The sequence below is a fragment of the Pocillopora verrucosa genome, chromosome 14 (genome assembly GCF_036669915.1).
Source record: "Pocillopora verrucosa isolate sample1 chromosome 14, ASM3666991v2, whole genome shotgun sequence".
NCBI classification, from domain to species: Eukaryota; Metazoa; Cnidaria; class Anthozoa; order Scleractinia; family Pocilloporidae; genus Pocillopora; species Pocillopora verrucosa.
The window spans coordinates 5,960,415-5,979,376 of record NC_089325.1 but is presented as its reverse complement, the minus strand read 5'-3'; the positions used below and the strand labels follow the sequence as shown (position 1 = coordinate 5,979,376).

The 18,962-nt window shown below is 40.3% G+C and overlaps 1 protein-coding gene and 1 non-coding gene across 3 annotated transcripts; one reads left to right on the top strand and one right to left on the bottom strand.

Annotated features, from left to right (window-relative positions):
• Window positions 1–5,516: 5,516 nt before the first annotated feature.
• LOC131778342 (prestin) lies at window positions 5,517–18,736 on the bottom strand. 2 transcript variants are annotated; one of them, XM_059094756.2, is made up of 17 exons: window positions 18,177–18,736; window positions 13,729–13,839; window positions 13,161–13,366; window positions 12,926–13,090; window positions 12,408–12,560; window positions 11,710–11,792; window positions 11,168–11,315; window positions 10,433–10,543; window positions 10,095–10,172; window positions 9,871–9,966; window positions 9,444–9,550; window positions 8,950–9,019; window positions 8,517–8,735; window positions 7,875–8,018; window positions 6,860–6,914; window positions 6,586–6,710; window positions 5,517–6,162 (listed from the first exon to the last, which is right to left on the bottom strand). In XM_059094756.2, the coding sequence occupies exons 1-17, from the start codon at window positions 18,481–18,483 to the stop codon at window positions 6,124–6,126; spliced, it is 2,217 nt and encodes a 738-aa protein (XP_058950739.2). In that variant the 5' UTR covers window positions 18,484–18,736; the 3' UTR covers window positions 5,517–6,123. The 2 variants fall into 2 exon arrangements, with proteins under 2 accessions (XP_058950739.2, XP_066017113.1); XM_066161016.1 differs by lacking the exon at window positions 18,177–18,736 and adding an exon at window positions 15,011–15,564.
• On the top strand, window positions 7,319–7,439 carry LOC131778372 (U5 spliceosomal RNA). The gene has a single exon (XR_009339690.1). It is a non-coding gene; the product is annotated as a U5 spliceosomal RNA (small nuclear RNA).
• Window positions 18,737–18,962: the final 226 nt, after the last annotated feature.

Genomic DNA, 18,962 nt, shown 5'->3' with positions numbered 1-18,962 from the left:
ATGGCCGATTTTGAATTGCTGACACCAGTGGCCGATTTAAGATTTTTGGACACTGGTGGCCGATTTACCATTTTGGACATTAGTGGCCGATTTTGGATTTTGAATAGTAGTAACCGATTTTAGAAGTTGGACTCTAGTGGCCGATTTTGGATTAAAGAAATGGGTAGGAGGGCTAGAGAGGGAGACGTGTACGAAAAGCTTGGCAGTGCTTATTATTGCCTCGGTGATTATAAACAAGCCATAACGCACTTAGGCCGGTCTCTAATCATTGCCAAAGAAATGGGTGAAAGGATTACAGAAGGAGACATGTACCACCAGCTTGGCTTCGCTTATAGTTGTCTCGAGGATAATATAGAGGCTATAGCACGCTTATATCGATCCTTAATCATTGCCAAAGAAACAGCCAAAAGAGCTAAAGAAGCATGAGGGTCCAACAATCTCGGCGGCGCCTATCATGACATCGGTGACTATACACAAGCCATAGTATATTTCTAGAAATCCCTAATCATTCACAAAGAAACAGGTGATAGGACTGGAGAACAAGCTGAGTCCTTCAATTTGGGCCACATCTATAGGGACGTCGGTGATAATACACAAGCCATAGTATGCTTCAAGCATTCTCTACTCATTGCCAGAGAAGTTAATTAAAGGGTTAATGAAGGATTTACAATCTTGATCCTTGGCCAGTATTATGAGAGCCTCAGTAATATTAAACAGGCATTGGACTATTACATGGAAGGTCCTAAAATCGCCCAAGAAGCAGGAAACTGCGCCTTAGAAGGACGTTGCTGCCGTGCACTTAAGCGGGCTTATACGTATCTAGGACAATTTGAGCATGGCCGGCGAACAGTATTGCAAGATATCTCTTTACATTGCTAAAAAGATTGGCGTATAGCCATTTGGGATGTTTTATGTATTTACTGGTAAGTTAAGCACAGCGAAAGAATGCTTCAATAAAGTACTAGTCATTTGTAAGAATGCCAACGATAGACGTTACGAGGGAACTCACTCTTGCAATCTTAGGAACGCTCATATGTGTCGTTGCGATTTTAAGGAAGCTCTTGAGTACTTCAGGCGACACCTCAGCATTGCAAAGGAATTGAAAAGCAGAGAAGGAGAAGCATGCGCATATTGCGCTTTTAGGAGCGCTCGCTCCGTTCTGGCGGCACTGTGGGCAATTATGACTTTCAGCCCCTATAAACTTATCCGCCGTTCTACCGCTCCGCCATGGCTCTCGCAAGTTATTCGATATTTCATTTTAACTAATACTAACCTATTTATTTATCTATTTATTCACGGTTTCATGAATAAGACACCTTCCAGTAGCACATCCCTATTAAGGAGGTAAGTTTTTACGTCGGTGGGAGAGTATAAAAGGGTAATTTAGTATTATCAACCGAGTTGATAACGTAAATTGGCCACCGTAAAGAGTTTAAAAGCTGACGTTTTAAGTCTCAGCCCTTCGCCATTCACTCTGACGAAGGGCTAACGAGTAGCCTATTTGGGATTTTGGACACAAGTGGCCAGATTTTGAATTTTGGACACAGTGTTCCATTTTGGATTTTGGACACAGTGTTCCATTTTGAATTTTGGACACTAGCGGTTGATTTTGGATTTTGGTCAGTAGTGGCCAATTTATCATTTTGGACTGTAATGGCCGACTTGGGATTTTGCGCTCTAGTGGCCGATTTTGGATTTAGACACTGGTGGCCGATTTTGGATTTTGGATTTTGGACACTAGTGGCCAATTTTAGAATTTGGAAACTGGTGGCCGATTTGGGATTTTGGACACTACTGGCTGTTTTATCATTGTGGACGCTAGTGGCCGATTTGGATTTTGGACTCCAGTTGCCAATTTATCATTTTGGACACAAGTGGCCAGTTTTGGATTTTGGACTTAAATGGCTAATTTATCATTTTGGATGCCGGTGGCTGGTTTTGGATTTTGGACGGTAGTGGCCGATTTATCATTTTGGACATAAGTGGCTTATTTTGAATTTTGGACAGTTGTGGCCGATTTAGGTTTTTGGACATTGATGGCCAATTTTAGAATTTGGACACTAGAGGCCGATTTGGGATTTTGCACACGTACTGGCGGTTTTATCATTATGGACGTTAGTGGTGATTGTGGATTTTGGACAGCAGTGGCCAATTTATTATTTTGGACACAAGTGGCCGATTTTGAATTTTGGACACAAGTAGCCGGATTTTGGATTTTGTATTTTGAACACTGGTGACCGATATATCATTATGGGCACGATTTTGCATACTACTGGCGGTTTAATCATTATGGACGCTAGTGGTCGTTTGTGGATTTTGGAAACGAGCAGCCAAGTTATCATTTTGGACACAAGTGACCGATTTTGAATTTTGGACACAAGTAGCTAAATTTTGAATTTTGGACACTAGTGGCCAATATATCATTATGGACACAAGTAGCTGCTTTTACATTTTGGACACTGGTGGCCGATTTGGGAATTCGGACTCTAGTGGTCCATTTGGATGACATTAATGGCTGACTTATCATTTTGGACACTAATGGCCGATTTTGGATTTTGGACAGCGGTGGCCAATCTAGCATGTTGGACACTAATGGCCGATTTTGGATTTTGGACAGCGGTGGCCAATTTAGCATGTTGGACACTAATGGCCGATTTTGGATTTTGGACAGCGGTGGCCAATTTAGCATGTTGGACACAAATGGCCGATTTTGGATTTTGGACAGCGGTGGCCAATTTAGCATTTTGGACACTAATGGCCGATTTTGGATTTTGGACAGCGGTGGCCAATTTAGCATGTTGGACACAAATGGCCGATTTTGGATTTTGGACAGCGGTGGCCAATTTAGCATGTTGGACACTAATGGCCGATTTTGGATTTTGGACAGCGGTGGCCAATTTAGCATTTTGGACACAAATAGCCGATTTTGGATTTTGGACAGCGGTGGCCAATTTAGCATGTTGGACACTAATGGCCGATTTTGGATTTTGGACAGCGGTGGCCAATTTAGCATGTTGGACACTAATGGCCGATTTTGGATTTTGGACAGCGGTGGCCAATTTAGCATGTTGGACACAAATGGCCGATTTTGGATTTTGGACAGCGGTGGCCAATTTAGCATTTTGGACACTAATGGCCGATTTTGGATTTTGGACAGCGGTGGCCAATTTAGCATGTTGGACACAAATGGCCGATTTTGGATTTTGGACAGCGGTGGCCAATTTAGCATTTTGGACACTAATGGCCGATTTTGGATTTTGGACAGCGGTGGCCAATTTAGCATTTTGGACACTAATGGCCGATTTTGGATTTTGGACAGCGGTGGCCAATTTAGCATTTTGGACACTAATGGCCGATTTTGGATTTTGGACAGCGGTGGCCAATTTAGCATGTTGGACACAAATGGTCGATTTTGGATTTTGGACAGCGGTGGCCAATTTAGCATGTTGGACACTAATGGCCGATTTTGGATTTTGGACAGCGGTGGCCAATTTAGCATGTTGGACACTAATGGCCGATTTTGGATTTTGGACAGCGGTGGCCAATTTAGCATTTTGGACACTAATGGCCGATTTTGGATTTTGGACAGCGGTGGCCAATTTAGCATGTTGGACACAAATGGCCGATTTTGGATTTTGGACAGCGGTGGCCAATTTAGCATTTTGGACACTAATGGCCGATTTTGGATTTTGGACAGCGGTGGCCAATTTAGCATTTTGGACACAAATAGCCGATTTTGGATTTTGGACACAAGTGGCCGGTTAGGGATTTTGGACACTACTGGCCGTTTTATCATTACGGACGCTAGTGGTCAATTTTGGATTTTGGACCCTAGTGGCCAATTTATCATTTTGAACACAAGTGGCCGATTTTGGATTTGGACACTAGTAGTCGATTTTAGATTTTGGACACTAGTGATCGGTTTTGAATTTTGGACGCTAGTGGCCGATTTATCATTGTGGACGCCAGTGGCCGATTTGGGATTTTGCACCCTAGTAGCCCATGTATCATTTTGGACACCAGTGCCTGATAATCGTTTTTTACACAGTAGTGGCCGGTTTTGGTTTTGTAATCTATGGGCTGATTTGGGATTTTGGACACTAGGAGCCGATTTTAGATTTTAGACGTTAGTGGCCTATTTTGGACACTCGGTAGTGGCCGATTTTTTATTTTTGGAGGAATTTTGGATTTTGGGCACTATGGCCGATTTTGAATTGTAGACACCAGTGGCCGATTTCAGATTTTTGGACACTGGTGGCCGTTTTATCATTGTGGACGCTAATGGCCGATTTGGGACTTTGCACCCTAGTAGCCCATGTATCATTTTGGACACCAGTGCCTGATAATCGTTTTTTACACAGTAGTGGCCGGTTTTGGTTTTGTACTCTATGGGCTGATTTGAGATTTTGGACACTAGGAGCCGATTTTAGATTTTAGATGCTAGTGGCCTATTTTGGACACTCAGTAGTGGCCGATTTAATTTTGGAGGATTTTGGATTTTGGGCACTATGGCCGATTTTGAATTGTAGACACCAGTGGCCGATTTAAGACTTTCGGACACTGGTGGCCGATTTACCATTTTGGACATTAGTGGCCGATTGTGGATTTTGAATAGTAGTGACCGATTTTAGAAGTTGGACTCTAGTGGCCGATTTTGGGTTAAAGACAATAATGGCCGCTAGTAGCCGATCCTGGATTTTGAACACTAGTGGCCGATTTTGGATTTTGGAAACTTGTGGCCGATTCTGGATTTTGGACAGAAGTGACCGATTCTGGATTTTAGACGTTACTGGCCGATTTTGGATGTTACTGGCCGATTTTGGATTTTGCACACTAGTGGCCGATCATATATTTTGAAATGTGGAAATTATTTATAATTAACAGACGAAAGTGAAAGAAGCAAAGCTTAATCATTATTGGAGCTTAGAGGAAAGAGGAACAGTGAGGTTATTGAGCTAGCCTCTATTAATTATAATTACTGTTACAATTGTCATCATCATTATTATTATTGTTTTATTGTTTTAAAATATGATTGTTACCATTGTTTATTGAAGTCAATTAGTCACTATATTTTCATCTTCTCTTGTGGAACATGATACTCATAAATATCTGGGATGCGGCAGGTTTTCCGTTTTGCATGTGAATACAAATATTTTGCAACACTACCTTCAAACGTCATTATACAACCTCTAGTTCTTTTCATGGTTATAAAAATTGTGCCATATCAGTAGCCACATGAAGTCCTACATGGCCTTTTTATTAAAACATCATGGGTATTGGTCTCTCAGTGCATTTGGATTTCGTTCATATTAGAGATCAATCATCTTCCAACCAACACTGTTTCTATACTATCAATTATCCTAATTTGTCCTAATTTTCCAGGCGAAAATCGAACGGTCAACAAAATCGTTCACCTCTCGTTCAAATTGCGCCTACACTCATTGTATCCAGCGGATGTTAACGAAAGAGCTTCTGCTGAGAGAACAAACAGACTGTAACCACAAAGTCTATTCATATTTTGTTTGACTTTTCAAGTTTAATGATACTTTGTCATATATATAATGAAAAAATAAAATAAAGCAAGATTAAATATGTTGGGTCAGTGGCTGAGGAAAAATATTCATTCCTTCCTCTGACTACTTCCCTAAAGTACATGTATAATATTCAAATTGAGTACAAATTAATATTCCACTGAAAAGTGAGAATTTTTTGGAATATATTCACGTCATGAATCGTAATATTGAAAAAAATGTATACATATATATATAAATATCTGTGTATCACGTTGTGAATTTCGCTCTTACAGAATCCGTCCGACGGAAGAAAAATACAAAATTTATTCGTTAAGGTAATATGAAAATTTAGAGGCTAAGAGCCCAACTCCCTCCCACAACGGAATATCCATTAAAAATAAGAATTTTTTTAAGTCTGTAGACCTTCATTGTTTTCTTGGGATACGCTCATTTAGACCTCTCGGAAAGGCCCTTCTATTCTGCACGAGGAGTTCATCACCCTGCCCTTCTCTGTCACCGATTTTTAAAACGTTTATTTCGTTCGCCAGTGATAAAAGAACTACTAACGATCTGAAATTTTCCACGACAGAAATATCAGCCAGGATCAGTATTACAAACATGTCTCCTTCTCCAAGTCTTCTCCCCAAAGCTGCAAGGAAAGCAAAATGGGGATATATTTACCCATACTGCAATATATAAAGTTGCAAAGTGGGAACGTGAATTATTGCATTGATATGTGTACCCCAGGATGTCCCAGAGAATGCATTTTCCCGCGCACTTCCAAATGAATTAAGATCATGTGATAGTCAGAATATGCCTCAGCGTGCGGACATGAACCAAAAACAACGATCCATGATATGAACCTTAATATCTATTTTAAGTCTCAAGAACACTCGCAAAAGTGCCCAAAATGTAAGTAAAAACATTAAAAATATCCGAAAGATCAGAATGAGAGTTGACTGTATCAAAGGTCAGAAACTCCATAGTATTTCATGGTACACTCGCTCTTCGCTATCAAGGAAAAGACATGCGCATCAGTTTTGTTTAGCCGTCGCATGATTGTGAAACTTACCGCGTAGTCACGTGATCTTATGGCAGATATAACAGCGTCATGAATGGATGGAAACATCGCATGATGTGGAATGGCCTGTATAGCGGCCTTCTTAGTGGAACTTGCGAGCCTTTTAATAAGAATTGCTGTGGAGAGACGATATTACGCTTACTAATTAAATTCTTAAGTCAGAGAATCGGACATCACGCTTAATAATAATAATAATAAGAGTAATTTTTTTATCGTGAATTCCGCCCAAACTATGATTTAAAACTTGAAAAAAGGAAATACTCACAAGAGCAACCAGCCAGGTATATCTGAACTCCAGCTTTCTTGAACTCCGATAGAAGCTAGAGGATGAAAAGAAGATTTCTCGAATAAATGCGAAACAACTGATAAATACACGCAGGGTTTAGCAATCACCGTTGTAGCACTATGTAGCAACCATTGCCGACGTAAAAGACAGCTTTTTATGCGCGTATCCAAGGATTTACTGACACCGGTGATCGTCGGTCAGTGGACGGAAAATATTCCTTTCCGCCGTGGAAAGAGATTTTTCTTGCGTTTTTCAAAAGTTTCACTGCAGTTTTATCGTTATAAGGTAACACGAGAGCTGGAGCTTAAACAAACTAAACGCAATGTTTTGCATGCGTGTCATTAATATCCAAGTGAGTCGAAACTGTAGCGGAATTCCCTGTCCCATATGCTCTGTGATGTTACTTTCTACATAACGCCCGGTCAATCACATTAACGCTAACTCTGGTTTCCCTTCATTACGCACAAATCTTTCGCCTTTTACTAAAGATTTCCGTGGAGGAGAACAGTTGAATGAGTTTGTAAACCAATTTTTCGTCGCCCTGCCTTTCGGCGGGGCTCACAAAAAATGCAAATTAACTATTCATAGGAGAGAGGAAGAAGGTGCCTCCAACGTACTTAAGGAATTTAAGAGACAACTGACACGTGTTATAAGCGCGTCTTACGTCTGCAAAAGTTGCGAACGAGTCTGGTACTGTCATACTGACAGGTAAGGGTGGAGGATTTTTGGGGATCACATGGTTTCCAGAAGGAACAGAAAGGGGATCAGTCGTCACCAAAAGAGTGTAAGGGGAAACTATGGAAAATTGACTTCCAATTAACTGCCAATGAGGAGGGAATCGTATAGAGCCTAATGGGGAAATATCAGGTAAATTCAATCGTGATAAAACCAAAATCCTTTAACCTTCAACCCACCCGGACCCCCGACCCCCAGAGCCCCCTTCCCATCCCATCCAGCCGATAAAAAATGAAAAGTCCCTAAGCTTGGTACTTACAGATGGAAGCGCATGAAGTCCAACCGAATCGATGAAAGTAAAACTGCTACAATCAATGACGACAGTGTGAATACAGGTTTGCGGCTCGTCAACTTCAACAGCACTTGTCCTTGGAGTCCTTTTCTTTTCCAAAGGAATTGGTTTCTATTTAAAAAATTGGGAAATAATCAAACATTTAAACAGTCAAGACAATTACGCGCATGTTCAAAACACAATGCGATAGAATTTTCCCGTCATGATCACAAGAGGAGAAGAACCTCGAGAGATATTAACGGCTTTGGTGCTAAACGTAGACATCCTACAACTATGCCAGCATCGCAGAGGAGCAAACAGAAGGTTGAAAAAAAAGTGTCGTCAACATCCTTGACTCAAAGATGTTGGTTTCTATTCTGTGACGCTGGTGGTGACACCCTGATTGATCCAATTGCTGGAATGTAGAAAGTTTATCGCGCAAAGAAACACTAGATCTAAATACTGTTCTAAAGAAACCACCAACCGCAATAATATCGATGTCTTTCTGAGGTCCACTATTGTTCTCCACGAACGAAAGGGAACGTAACTTTACTTGAACAATCGATATTACGCCAGTATTCGACTTATTACTGCGATTACTTTATAAGGGAGTTACTAAATCTAACTTACACCATTAGGGATCTCTCCGTTACAGTTTCCTCCATTTTCACTCTCGAGAAGATCATATTTTTCGTCGTCGTTTCCAAGTTTGACCCTTTTGCGCGCTTTCTGTTGAGAACTGGGATCCAGTCCAGAAGCACTAACCAGCGCATTTCTGAAGCGCTCCACGTTACCAAAGTAAAGAGGGGACTCGAGTCTCAGCACCTTCACACCAGGGACCTCGAAGGCCTTTGAGGGAAAATGTCACATGCAAGCGTTATTGTTTGGTGATCAAATCGAAGTCGGAAATGACATTTCACACAAATTTTGGCCTATAAACCTGAATCCACAATTGATAACGCTGATCTTTGGAACGCGAACTTACAACAAGCACATATAAAGCGCTAGGGAGAAAGAAAGTAACTACAATAAACTACTTTTCAAATTTAGACAAATAACGTACCGAGGGACATTGCTTGATGTCACGATATAACTCAGTTGCCTTTACTCTTCCAAGGATTGTGTGCCTGGATCTGAAATGGAGAAATTTTGAAAAATACAGTTTAAATCAGAGGGGATGCAGAGTTTGATGTAGGGAGAAACGGAAGGTCCTACCATATAGACATAGAACTTCTAGATCTCTACGCAAAAATCAAGAGCTCATGGCGAGCTTTTGTTCTTATCAATCGATAAGATTTCAATAAAAACTTGCAACGTCAGCTTTAAAACTCAAAACTCTTTGCGGTGGCTAATTTACGTTATCAACTCAATTGACAATAATAGATTACCCTGTTATGCTCTCCCGCCGACGCAGTACGACGGTTTTTTTAGAAACTTAACCCCTTTATTCAAGCTGTCAATAAAGCCGTGTTGCATACTACAATTGACCACTACCTACGCTAAATAAGTGAAAATAAGGAAAAGGAAAGAAATCAACATAGATGTAATCTTTTTTACCTGGAAAGGGATAAAACTACTGCAAATAACGCACAGATCACTCCTACACCCAGTCCAACATCAACTCCCAACAGTATGACACCAAAACAAGTGAAAAACCATACAACCTGTGAGATTTCAAAACAAAACGGAATTAACATTTTTTATACATCTTTTTGAAAACTTCAATTGATTAGCATACTGATCTTGTTTTACTATTTGTGGTATTAATCTAGTTGTTAATTCCCTTTAAGCCTAAAAATGACAAGCATCTAATTTCTCCTTACAATAACACCCCTGAATCACACAGGAAATGATAACCAACTAAAGAAGCTCCTGATTGTAAAACAAATTCTCCTTGTCAGCACCTTAAGAAATGTATAGAGAACAGTAAGGAGAATACGTATACTGATGTTAGGGAGTAAAGGATTAAGAGAGAACTATTTACCGCATCAGGTTTGTGAATTCCCCATAAATCCCGCAGCCTTGAAAATTGCCTGAGCAGGCCAACGAGATTGGCGATCACAACTGCAGCTAGGATAGCCTGGATTAAAGCAAACATAACTCGATGGACTCAAAAGTAATAATAACCAAAAATAACGTTTGCAAATCCAAGAAATGACATATCAACAGCATGTGCCAGCGCAGGAAATTTTGAAACGTATAGTTCACCTTTGGAAGATGGTAAAAAAGTGGAGCAATAAACAGTAGAACGAGAAGGATCAAGGCGATCACAACCACGCTGCAAAGCTGTGAAATAATAACACAAAAGAAACAATCAATCCGTGAAACATCCTTTTGCGCGCGCAGAACACTTCTTTTCATAATTGCTCTAAATTGGTGCTCTACGAAGAACTCACTCTACACCTCGTAAAACATTGGTATGCTGAACAAAATGACACTACTTATAAACACGACGGTTTTTGCACTTAACGTGAGGTCAGTGGCCTTTCAAATTCAAGGAATGATTCAAAAATAATAAGAAAACTGTATTCAGCTAGTTCAGTTACCTGTGTGTTTGCAAGGTTTTCCTGTACCGCTGTACGTGCTAAAGCGTTGCAGATCGGGAAACACGAAAAAAAAGAGCCAGCAATGTTTCCTGCTCCATACGAAATTAGCTCCTGAGATGAGAAAAGTGAAGAAAAACAGCAATATGATTACATGGATCTGTGATTTGTTAAACCAGAGCCTTAATGTCCAACTCAGTCTGACTGAGCAGGATCAACGCACGCTAAACCTGATGTTACCTGTTTTACAGTTGCCACCCATATCGAAAGTTGAAATACACTTATGTATAATGACGCTTCGACAGTAAAAATGAACTGAATACTTCACATCACAATCTCTTCACTGACGCCTATCTCGTTAAAGGAATGATGTAAAGTCTTCCATCACCCAATTTATACCAAGACCAATAATTGATGTGTTGGCAAAGGTTATGTTAGCTTATGAGCTACAAAGGGCCGTCCCGGCGGAGTTTGTCTCAGTTTCAGCAGCATGAAGCGATTAGGTGTATTTCTACTTCCCCTATTTCAAAATCAATTGTACTGCAGGTAATAGTTAAGTCAGGTAAGATGTTAGTCCATCACAGGGAGATATCTTCCGCATTTCGATAGTTTTCCCTGACAGTTTACCAGCACCCATTCAGACTCCCTGACAGGGGAGGGGGGGGGAGGCACAGTGAAAGAAGAGAAGAAGAGTGTCTTCCCAAGAACCCAACACCCATCAATGCTTGCTAAACAAACCTGGTTTGGTTCGACTGCGTAACCACGCTTCTTAGCAAACATTTTGGCTAGTGAGATGTTTGTGGCAAATATCACCACTGCGATAACAAAGGCGTCTGAGGAAATGTTCGATATCCGGGATAAAGATGGTACACTCAGAGGAGGAAGTCTGAAACCGAATCAAGAAAATGAATCACCAAATAAACGTGAAGAATTTCTTGAGCACTGGTTTGTACGGGAGCTGACGCAGGAAAAATCTTCGTTGCAATTCGAACTTGGGACAAAAGTTTGCACAAAAGACGCAGTTTGTTAAAAGATAAATGAACTTCTTCTCGTAGACAACGAAGCTACTAAAAGCCTATTAAAATAATTTTGTGCCTATAAATGATATCAGACTTCGGATTTAAGCCATACGTAGTTGCAACCGAAATATCATTACCGCGAAGGTTTAATTTTTAAGGAATGTCACATAAGGGAAACTGCTCCCGCTCTATGTTCAAAGACAAATCGTTGCAAAGCACTATCTTACGTGTGTCTGGCACACCACTACGCATACTACATACCCCTTTGGTATTTCTCCTATGATCGATGTACCAAAATTCGCATTGATGGTCGCACCATATGAGATGGCAGTTCCGACAACAACCTGATCGGATAAAAAAGGAAATAAAGGTGAAAACAGGCCGGTCCTCGAGACAACAGTATTGTGAAGGTTGACGGAGGGAAGCGGAACGGGGCGGACAAAGAAATTTAGCCGTTATTACTGGGTTACAATCAGGAGGCGTGCTAGGCAGGTAGCCTTGCTATCGTAGTTCTCCCCATCCTCATTCCCGCGCGTCTCTTCATTCAAGTTGTTTCCTATTTCAAGTTTATGAAACTACGAAAAGGTTGGCGAACAATTGTAACTTGTAGAATGTCCGCAGAATTTACGCAAGTGACAAAATCGTGTCTTTTGAGCGCCTTTGTCTTCGAAGTTTTCCTTGTTTCCCAAGGACGTAGCTACGGGGGGGGGGGGGAATCCTGGGGTGCCCTTAACCCCCCATTTGTAAACCTTTTTTTAAGAAAACAACCAACAATATTCAGGTGGCGAAAACTGGTGAGTACCCTCAGTTTGACACAGTGTGTTCCCCCTTTGAAAATCCTGGCTACGCCTCTGCAGTAAATGAATCTCAATTGGAGGAAGAATAAAAAATGCCCAAGGCACTGTTTCATATCCACTGCTACTTTCCTACAAGCAACCCGATGAAATAAATATTCTTACCACTAGAAGTTCTGCAGGGATGGGAACTTTCAGTTTTTGCTTGAATCTCTCATTGACTTGTTTCAGTCCAATTAACAGAACAAGACAGAGCACGCCTGTAATTACGGCTCCAATGTTCGCCGAGGGAATGTTTTTCATCATATACGTGAAAATCTGAAAGCAATTATCACCATCGTTGGTTTGAATCATTGAAAAGGTTAAGTCTAACACTACGTCTTGATCGCTCTGGATTTATGTCATAAAATATATCTTGGAAAAGAATCCAATATTAAAATTTAGTGGAGCACGAGAAGCAATACGCGAAGTTTCATAATTAAGTAGTGAGGAGAAACGATACAAAGAATCTAAAGCCTAAAGAACCTGGATTTGAGCTTTCTTTCAGGTAAGCTGCTCCGAGGGATATGATTTTACAGTAATTTTGGTAGAATATAAGCTAGTGATTTTTTCAAACTTCGAGATTTCTTTACCAAGAATTCGGCAGATGGTTTGAAAGAACAGTGGGCTCATGGCATAGTTACCTTCACTGAAGCAAGTGGTCCAGTGATCTGAGGAACTTTCAGTCCTAGTATATGCTTCAATTGGCTGATGACAACGAATACCGCTGATCCTGTGGTAAAACCGCTGATCAATGGATCCGACAAGAACGTCACCACAAATCCCAGCCTCGCCACTCCCATGATAACCTACCGTGAAAAATCATTCTTTTAAACTATTACTTACATTTTGTAGCAAGCAAATGGTATATCATTTTACCTGGATGATACCAACGAGTAAGGAAAGGGAAATGGCGACCTCCATTTTGGCTGACTCGAGGGGTGTCCATAACCCGGTGCTTGCACCTGTCGGAGAAGGACTGGACATCGAGCCATTACCTGGTGTGGGACTGGGTGATAATGGCATGGAACCCACTTCACGTTCAACAACTTGAGCCACCATCAAACAAATGACTGCGAAACTACCTGTCACGTGACAACAACACCAATCATTAAACTGATTTCTTGTCTCACTATCAACACTTGTCAATGACTGGCTTCTAATTTTAAGTATTAATAATCTAATTTCTCCTCACAATATCACCACTGAATCCCACATTAAGGGCATGAGAATGAAGGAAATGATCACCAATGGAAAGCGCCTTTGATTGGCAAACAAATTCTCCAGTCAGCACCTTAGGAAATGTATAAAGAACAGTATGGAGAATATGCCTACTGATGTTAGGGCGTAAAGGGTTAACACAGCCAAAGACTGGTGCATAAATGATAGCATCATTCCTTCAAGCTGCAGAAATGTAAAAAAAAGGAAAGGAAAAAATCCACCGTACCTACAGACAAGTGTCGTGATGTACCCATGATCATATAAACCAAAACTGGGATAATGGCGGTGTAAAGTCCCGTGACCGGCGGAAGAGAAGCCAGCATGGCGAATGCGAGTCCTAGAAGAGAAAAAAATGACGTCAGATGCTAAAGATGCTAAAGCCATGATAATTTTCGCAAACTACCCACGGCTATTAATTAAGTCTACACAATTTGTGCAGCTGATAGCTCCCGTCGGCTAACCCCCGGCAGTGATCCACCATCTCCCATTCTTCTCACTGCGCATGCACCTCCTCTTGCATTTGCGAAAAAATTCTTCCGTCGATAGAAACGAAAATGAACGCGCGATGCTGGTCATAGATGACGTAAAATGAGGTAAATAAAAGACGGAAAATAAAAAACCATACAAATGCTTTAAAATCACTATAACTCCAAAACAATAAACGCTGATTTCAGCAGAGAGACTCAAAATCTCCGAAGGGTTTGATGAATTGTTATTGATATTTTGACAATAATTTCTCGCGATAACAATGAAAGCGAACTGCCAAATTATGTCCTTTGCTCCAAACCTATAGAAAAACAACATCAACAACACTCACACATCAACAAAGAGCAGTTTCAATAAAATGTTTAACTCTTTAACGCCTATGAGTGATAAGTAACCATTTTCTCCCATCAGTATCACCCCTAAAACAAACATCGAGGTCATGAGAATAAAGGAAATGATCACCAACTAAAGAAGCTCTTGATTGTTAAGCAAATTCTCTTTGTCAGTACCAAAGGAAATGTATAGAGAACATTGCGAAGAAAACGTATACTGATGTTAGGGTGTAAAGTGTTAACCAGCGGCCTCAGAGAGTGCGTGACCTCACGCTAAGAAGTACAATGCAAAACGTCACGCGATGGGCATTTTGATGGAATTTCATTTCGCTTCATTTCGAATTCGATTTCATTCTCGATGGGATCTTACACGATGCTGGTCAAAATATTATCATGATCCGACCCAAATGAATAAAGCCAAGTAATTTTTGTGCAGTCATATTAATGCTGGTCGGTCATTCCTTACTGTTGCTGAGTTCGAACCGATTTTGTTTAATGTTTGGTTCGAGAACGCATCACGCATAAATCGATCAGAGCTGTTGCCAGACTATATCTTAAGGTGGTAATTTAGTGTTATCAATTGAGTTGATAACGTAAATTGACCAGCGTAAAGAGTTAGAAGGCTGACGTTTCGAGCGTTAGCCCTTCGTCCGAGCTCACTATCCATGGATCAATAAAATATTGCTATACCTTGAGGAATATGCATAACTGCCAATGTAACACCACCATTTGCGTCGGGAAACAAATCTTCTTTGATGTTGTATTTTGGTAACCAGCGAATAATCGGCATGAGCCGAGCCAGAAAAGAGATCAAACCACTCCATGAACACGAACTCAGAAAAAGCTTTCGTTGAACGACATGCCAGTAATGGCTCTTCTTCGATGAGCCTTCCCCTGCACTCAGTGGACGGCCATGGGGTCTTGTTGCAGTGAAGAAGCTTTCCTCGTAAACGTTTCTGGCGATATCTATGTCAGGGCTTTGGCGGCAAATTGACCACTCTTCAAGCGATTCCATTTCATTTTACTCTGCAGACGAGAGTTTTGCCATTCACCCCATATTCAAGCGTATATAGAACTTACAGTCAATGGAAACAGGAGGTTAGGTAGAAGCTTGGGAGTCACTTGACATTTATGACTCACACGTGAAGAAAAAGTAATCGAGGAACATTTCAGCATTCACTCGGTGACAATATGAGTATTGGCGGTATTTGGTTACACTCGCGATTCGCGTGTGCAACGAGCAGCATGCGTGTTCGAGAGGACACGCGAAGGAAGTTGAGGGATTTCTCAGTCTGGAGGCCCGGCTACGCAGTCATTTCTATTACCAATGGAGAATTATTTAAAATATCATTTTGAAGAAGGGCTAATGTTGGCTTGTTCACTTTTGCTACTCGGGTATTAAAACCGGACTGTCTTGCTGTACAGGTAACCTCACTGACACAGAATCACAGTTTCTTTATAAACTTGTTCCCTTCATTCAATTCTCAGTTATCCGAGTGAAAAAGCTAACACCCAGTAAATGCTGGCGATATTATTGTCTTGCAGTTTACAGCCTATGAAAGGGTTAAATCTTTCCTCGTTTCTTCAGCATTTTGAGAACATAGATATGCACTCGTCTTCGGTAATAACTGCTACGTAATTATACGGTCGAATGCCATGTTGAACCTTCAGTTTATACAAATATTGAAGTGCTCTATTTACCGGAAAAAGAACTAAGCCCATACATACAGGAACAGTTAGTCTCAATCATTCGTCAAATTTGGCTGTTTAGAATCTAATTACTGTGAAACAAAAATAAAGAGAATATTTTGTCTGTAGAAGAATGCCGTCGAATAACGGCGGAACTGTCTGGTGCTTGTGTAAAATATTCCACTCTGTCATGCATGAATTCAGTGCAATCTGACAAATTGACTCATTTCTGTCATCTATGATATAAACTGATCAATGAATTTTTAAGTTATAACGAATCCTTGAATAAGAAAATGAACGTCTTACAGTGGAAAAATACTTGAGGTTTTTCACTGTGGTCCAGTTTACAGAATTATACAAAGTTCCATCACTGAGGAAATAATGGGGTTTTCTCTCAATTGATAAGATAAATCCAATTTATTATTTTTTTAAACATTTATTAGTGCGGGTTTTATTCCGGAGGCCTATGTTACCCACCATACGATTACGGGTTAACAAGGCGACCGTTTCATTTTAATTAATATTACCCCCTACCATCAATGACCGAATATTGCTTTCGCGTTTCCGCCTTTAGGTGACTCGGCAAATTTTACAGAATACTCCAACGTGCCAGACCGGCAAAAAACGTCATCCGTCAAATTTTCTTCGCAGTAGATCAATATTAAAGGAAGTGCGGTTTGTAGTTAATTTGTTTGTTCCTTTCAGTGCATTTGTTTACGCACAATATACATAAAAACCTAGAAACGTTGTTATTTGTGTGACAAAATATAATATTTTTCAGACTTTTCAGCGATCGAAAAAAACGAACTCGCGGTTTTGCATATCATTTGTGTGTGCTGAGTCAAAACGAAACTCAAATAGGCAATATTTTCTTTACTGTTTCCTGTTAAATGCTTTTAGATTACTCATAGAGATAATTAACTGCTCTTTCTATCAGTTTACCGGCGTGATAACCCACGCGGAATGTTGAGAGAACGCAGGAGAAATGTTTGTAAAATACGAGTCGAAGGTGAGTATTTACAAACTTTTCTTTCTCGTGTTCTCACTACATCCCGCGTGGGTTATTGCGCCGGTAAACCGATAGAAAGTGCGCTCTATTGCTCCTATAAAACAAGTTTTTAACATTTCGATATTCCGAGGATTAACGGGTAAATCATATGTTTTTTACCGTTCTGGACCCTTGTAGTGTCTTAAGTATCTCATAACATCAAATAAAGTATGCGTTGTAGGCGAGTGAAGCGGTGTGCGATCGAAGTACTTCAGATGCAGATCGGACGTGAATTTAACATTCAATGGTAATCACAAAGTGTGGTCTGTTGAGTAGAAATTTGCATCCCAGCAGTAAAATGACTCGACAATATCGGGACAAGTGCACCCGGCTGTTTAAACTATGAAAGCCCTGGTTTTCTGGTCTGTAATATCATATCCCCAACCGTTGATGGTAAGGTAAATACCTGGTCGACGCTCCTGTCAATATCGTTGCCACAAAAATTGGGAAAAATATATCTATGACGGCAACGAAAAAATACATCATTGTATCCGCAATGAAAAAAAACACCTGTCGCAATACTGTCGATTGCTTGACGACGCATTATCCTGTTGCATAAATTTATGTTAAAAAAAAACTTTAGAAAACGAATCTGGTTTTAACCAAACTTTGGCCTTTAGAAATACAAAAACGGACTTGGGAAAATTTAGGCGGCAATCTATGGAACTTGATTCTGCTGATCAGTGGCCATAACTTCAGTTAAGTCTCCGAGAGCTCACGTGGGGTGACTTGAGCTCTTACAGAATAGCTAAGTTGTGGGACGTAATTAATTTTCTGATGATCTGATCGCATGATGTGTGAAGCAAAACAAGATCAAGAAAATTGAGGGTATCGCTAGAATATGGCCTCATTCAGTTTTATTTGTTCTGTTCTTTTTTTTTCTGCTTTTTTTTTCTTCGACCTTCCTGTATCTAAGCAATTTTATGAAGTGCGAGATGTTGACAGGTATTTTTAATTTAATTGTTGATTTTTTTTTCCGAGTTATGGCGAAATTTCCCAAGAAGCTTCGAAATAAATATGTGGGTAGGCTTCCCTACCTCATTCAAACCTTTCGCAGTCAATAAGCGTAATTCTTATATTATTAACCTATCGCTTATTTTTTTTTATCGAAAAGATTACCTTGAGGAATATGCATGATGCCAACTGTAACACCTCCAGTAATATCAGCTGATAAGTCCTTCTTTACGCTGTATTTTGGCAACCAGCGAATAATCGGAGCAAGACAGACAAGACGAGAAAGGAAACCATTCCACGAGCATGAGCAAGAGGCAATTTTGTGGAAAACTTTTGAGAAAGGACTCTTTCTCTTCGCCAGTTCTCCAGAGCTTGAATCACCATTTGTCTCTGTCAAACACCTTTCATTATAAACTTTTCGTCCGATTTGAATATCGAGTTTTTCATCACAAATTGTAGAATATTCCTCCATTGCAGAAGAGCTGACTCAAGCGGAAACCCTTCGATTGAAGCCACGACTGTTATCGTCGGCCTCTCTCCGTGTTAGACCAAACAATTTTAGATTTTCCCTTCTCTAAACAAAGGAGTTATTAATAATCGCGTGTATGACGTTGATCTCTAATGACAATAAGCTTCAATGCCCGTGCAGAACACTTGTAACTTTCTATATCCGCTTTGAACTAAGCCATTATTTGTTCAAATGACGATATCGCCCTCAGTTACAGTTATCCAACTACACCCAAAACATAGAGGTCAATTATTCAAGCGTGATGAAGGTTGTGAAAACGCATGACGGCTCTCTCGGCGGAAAGATCCACCGAAAAAATCCAAAACAAAAACATAAATAACTATGATCCTCTCAGAAACTAAGGAAAAATTATTTTCAATCGGCTCTTCGTTCGATTGATCCCTATTTGTTTCCTAAACCAAGATGATAAATAAACAATTTAA

Coding starts and splice junctions, on each gene's coding strand:
- LOC131778342 (XM_066161016.1), bottom strand. CDS start 15,335: ATGGAATCGCTTGAAGAGTGGTCAATTTGCCGCCAAAGCCCTGACATA. Junction 8,736..8,949: donor ACATCAAGCAATGTCCCTCG/GTACGTTATTTG, acceptor TTTCCCTCAAAG/GCCTTCGAGGTCCCTGGTGT. Junction 6,711..6,859: donor ATACCTGGCTGGTTGCTCTT/GTGAGTATTTCC, acceptor GTCTCTCCACAG/CAATTCTTATTAAAAGGCTC.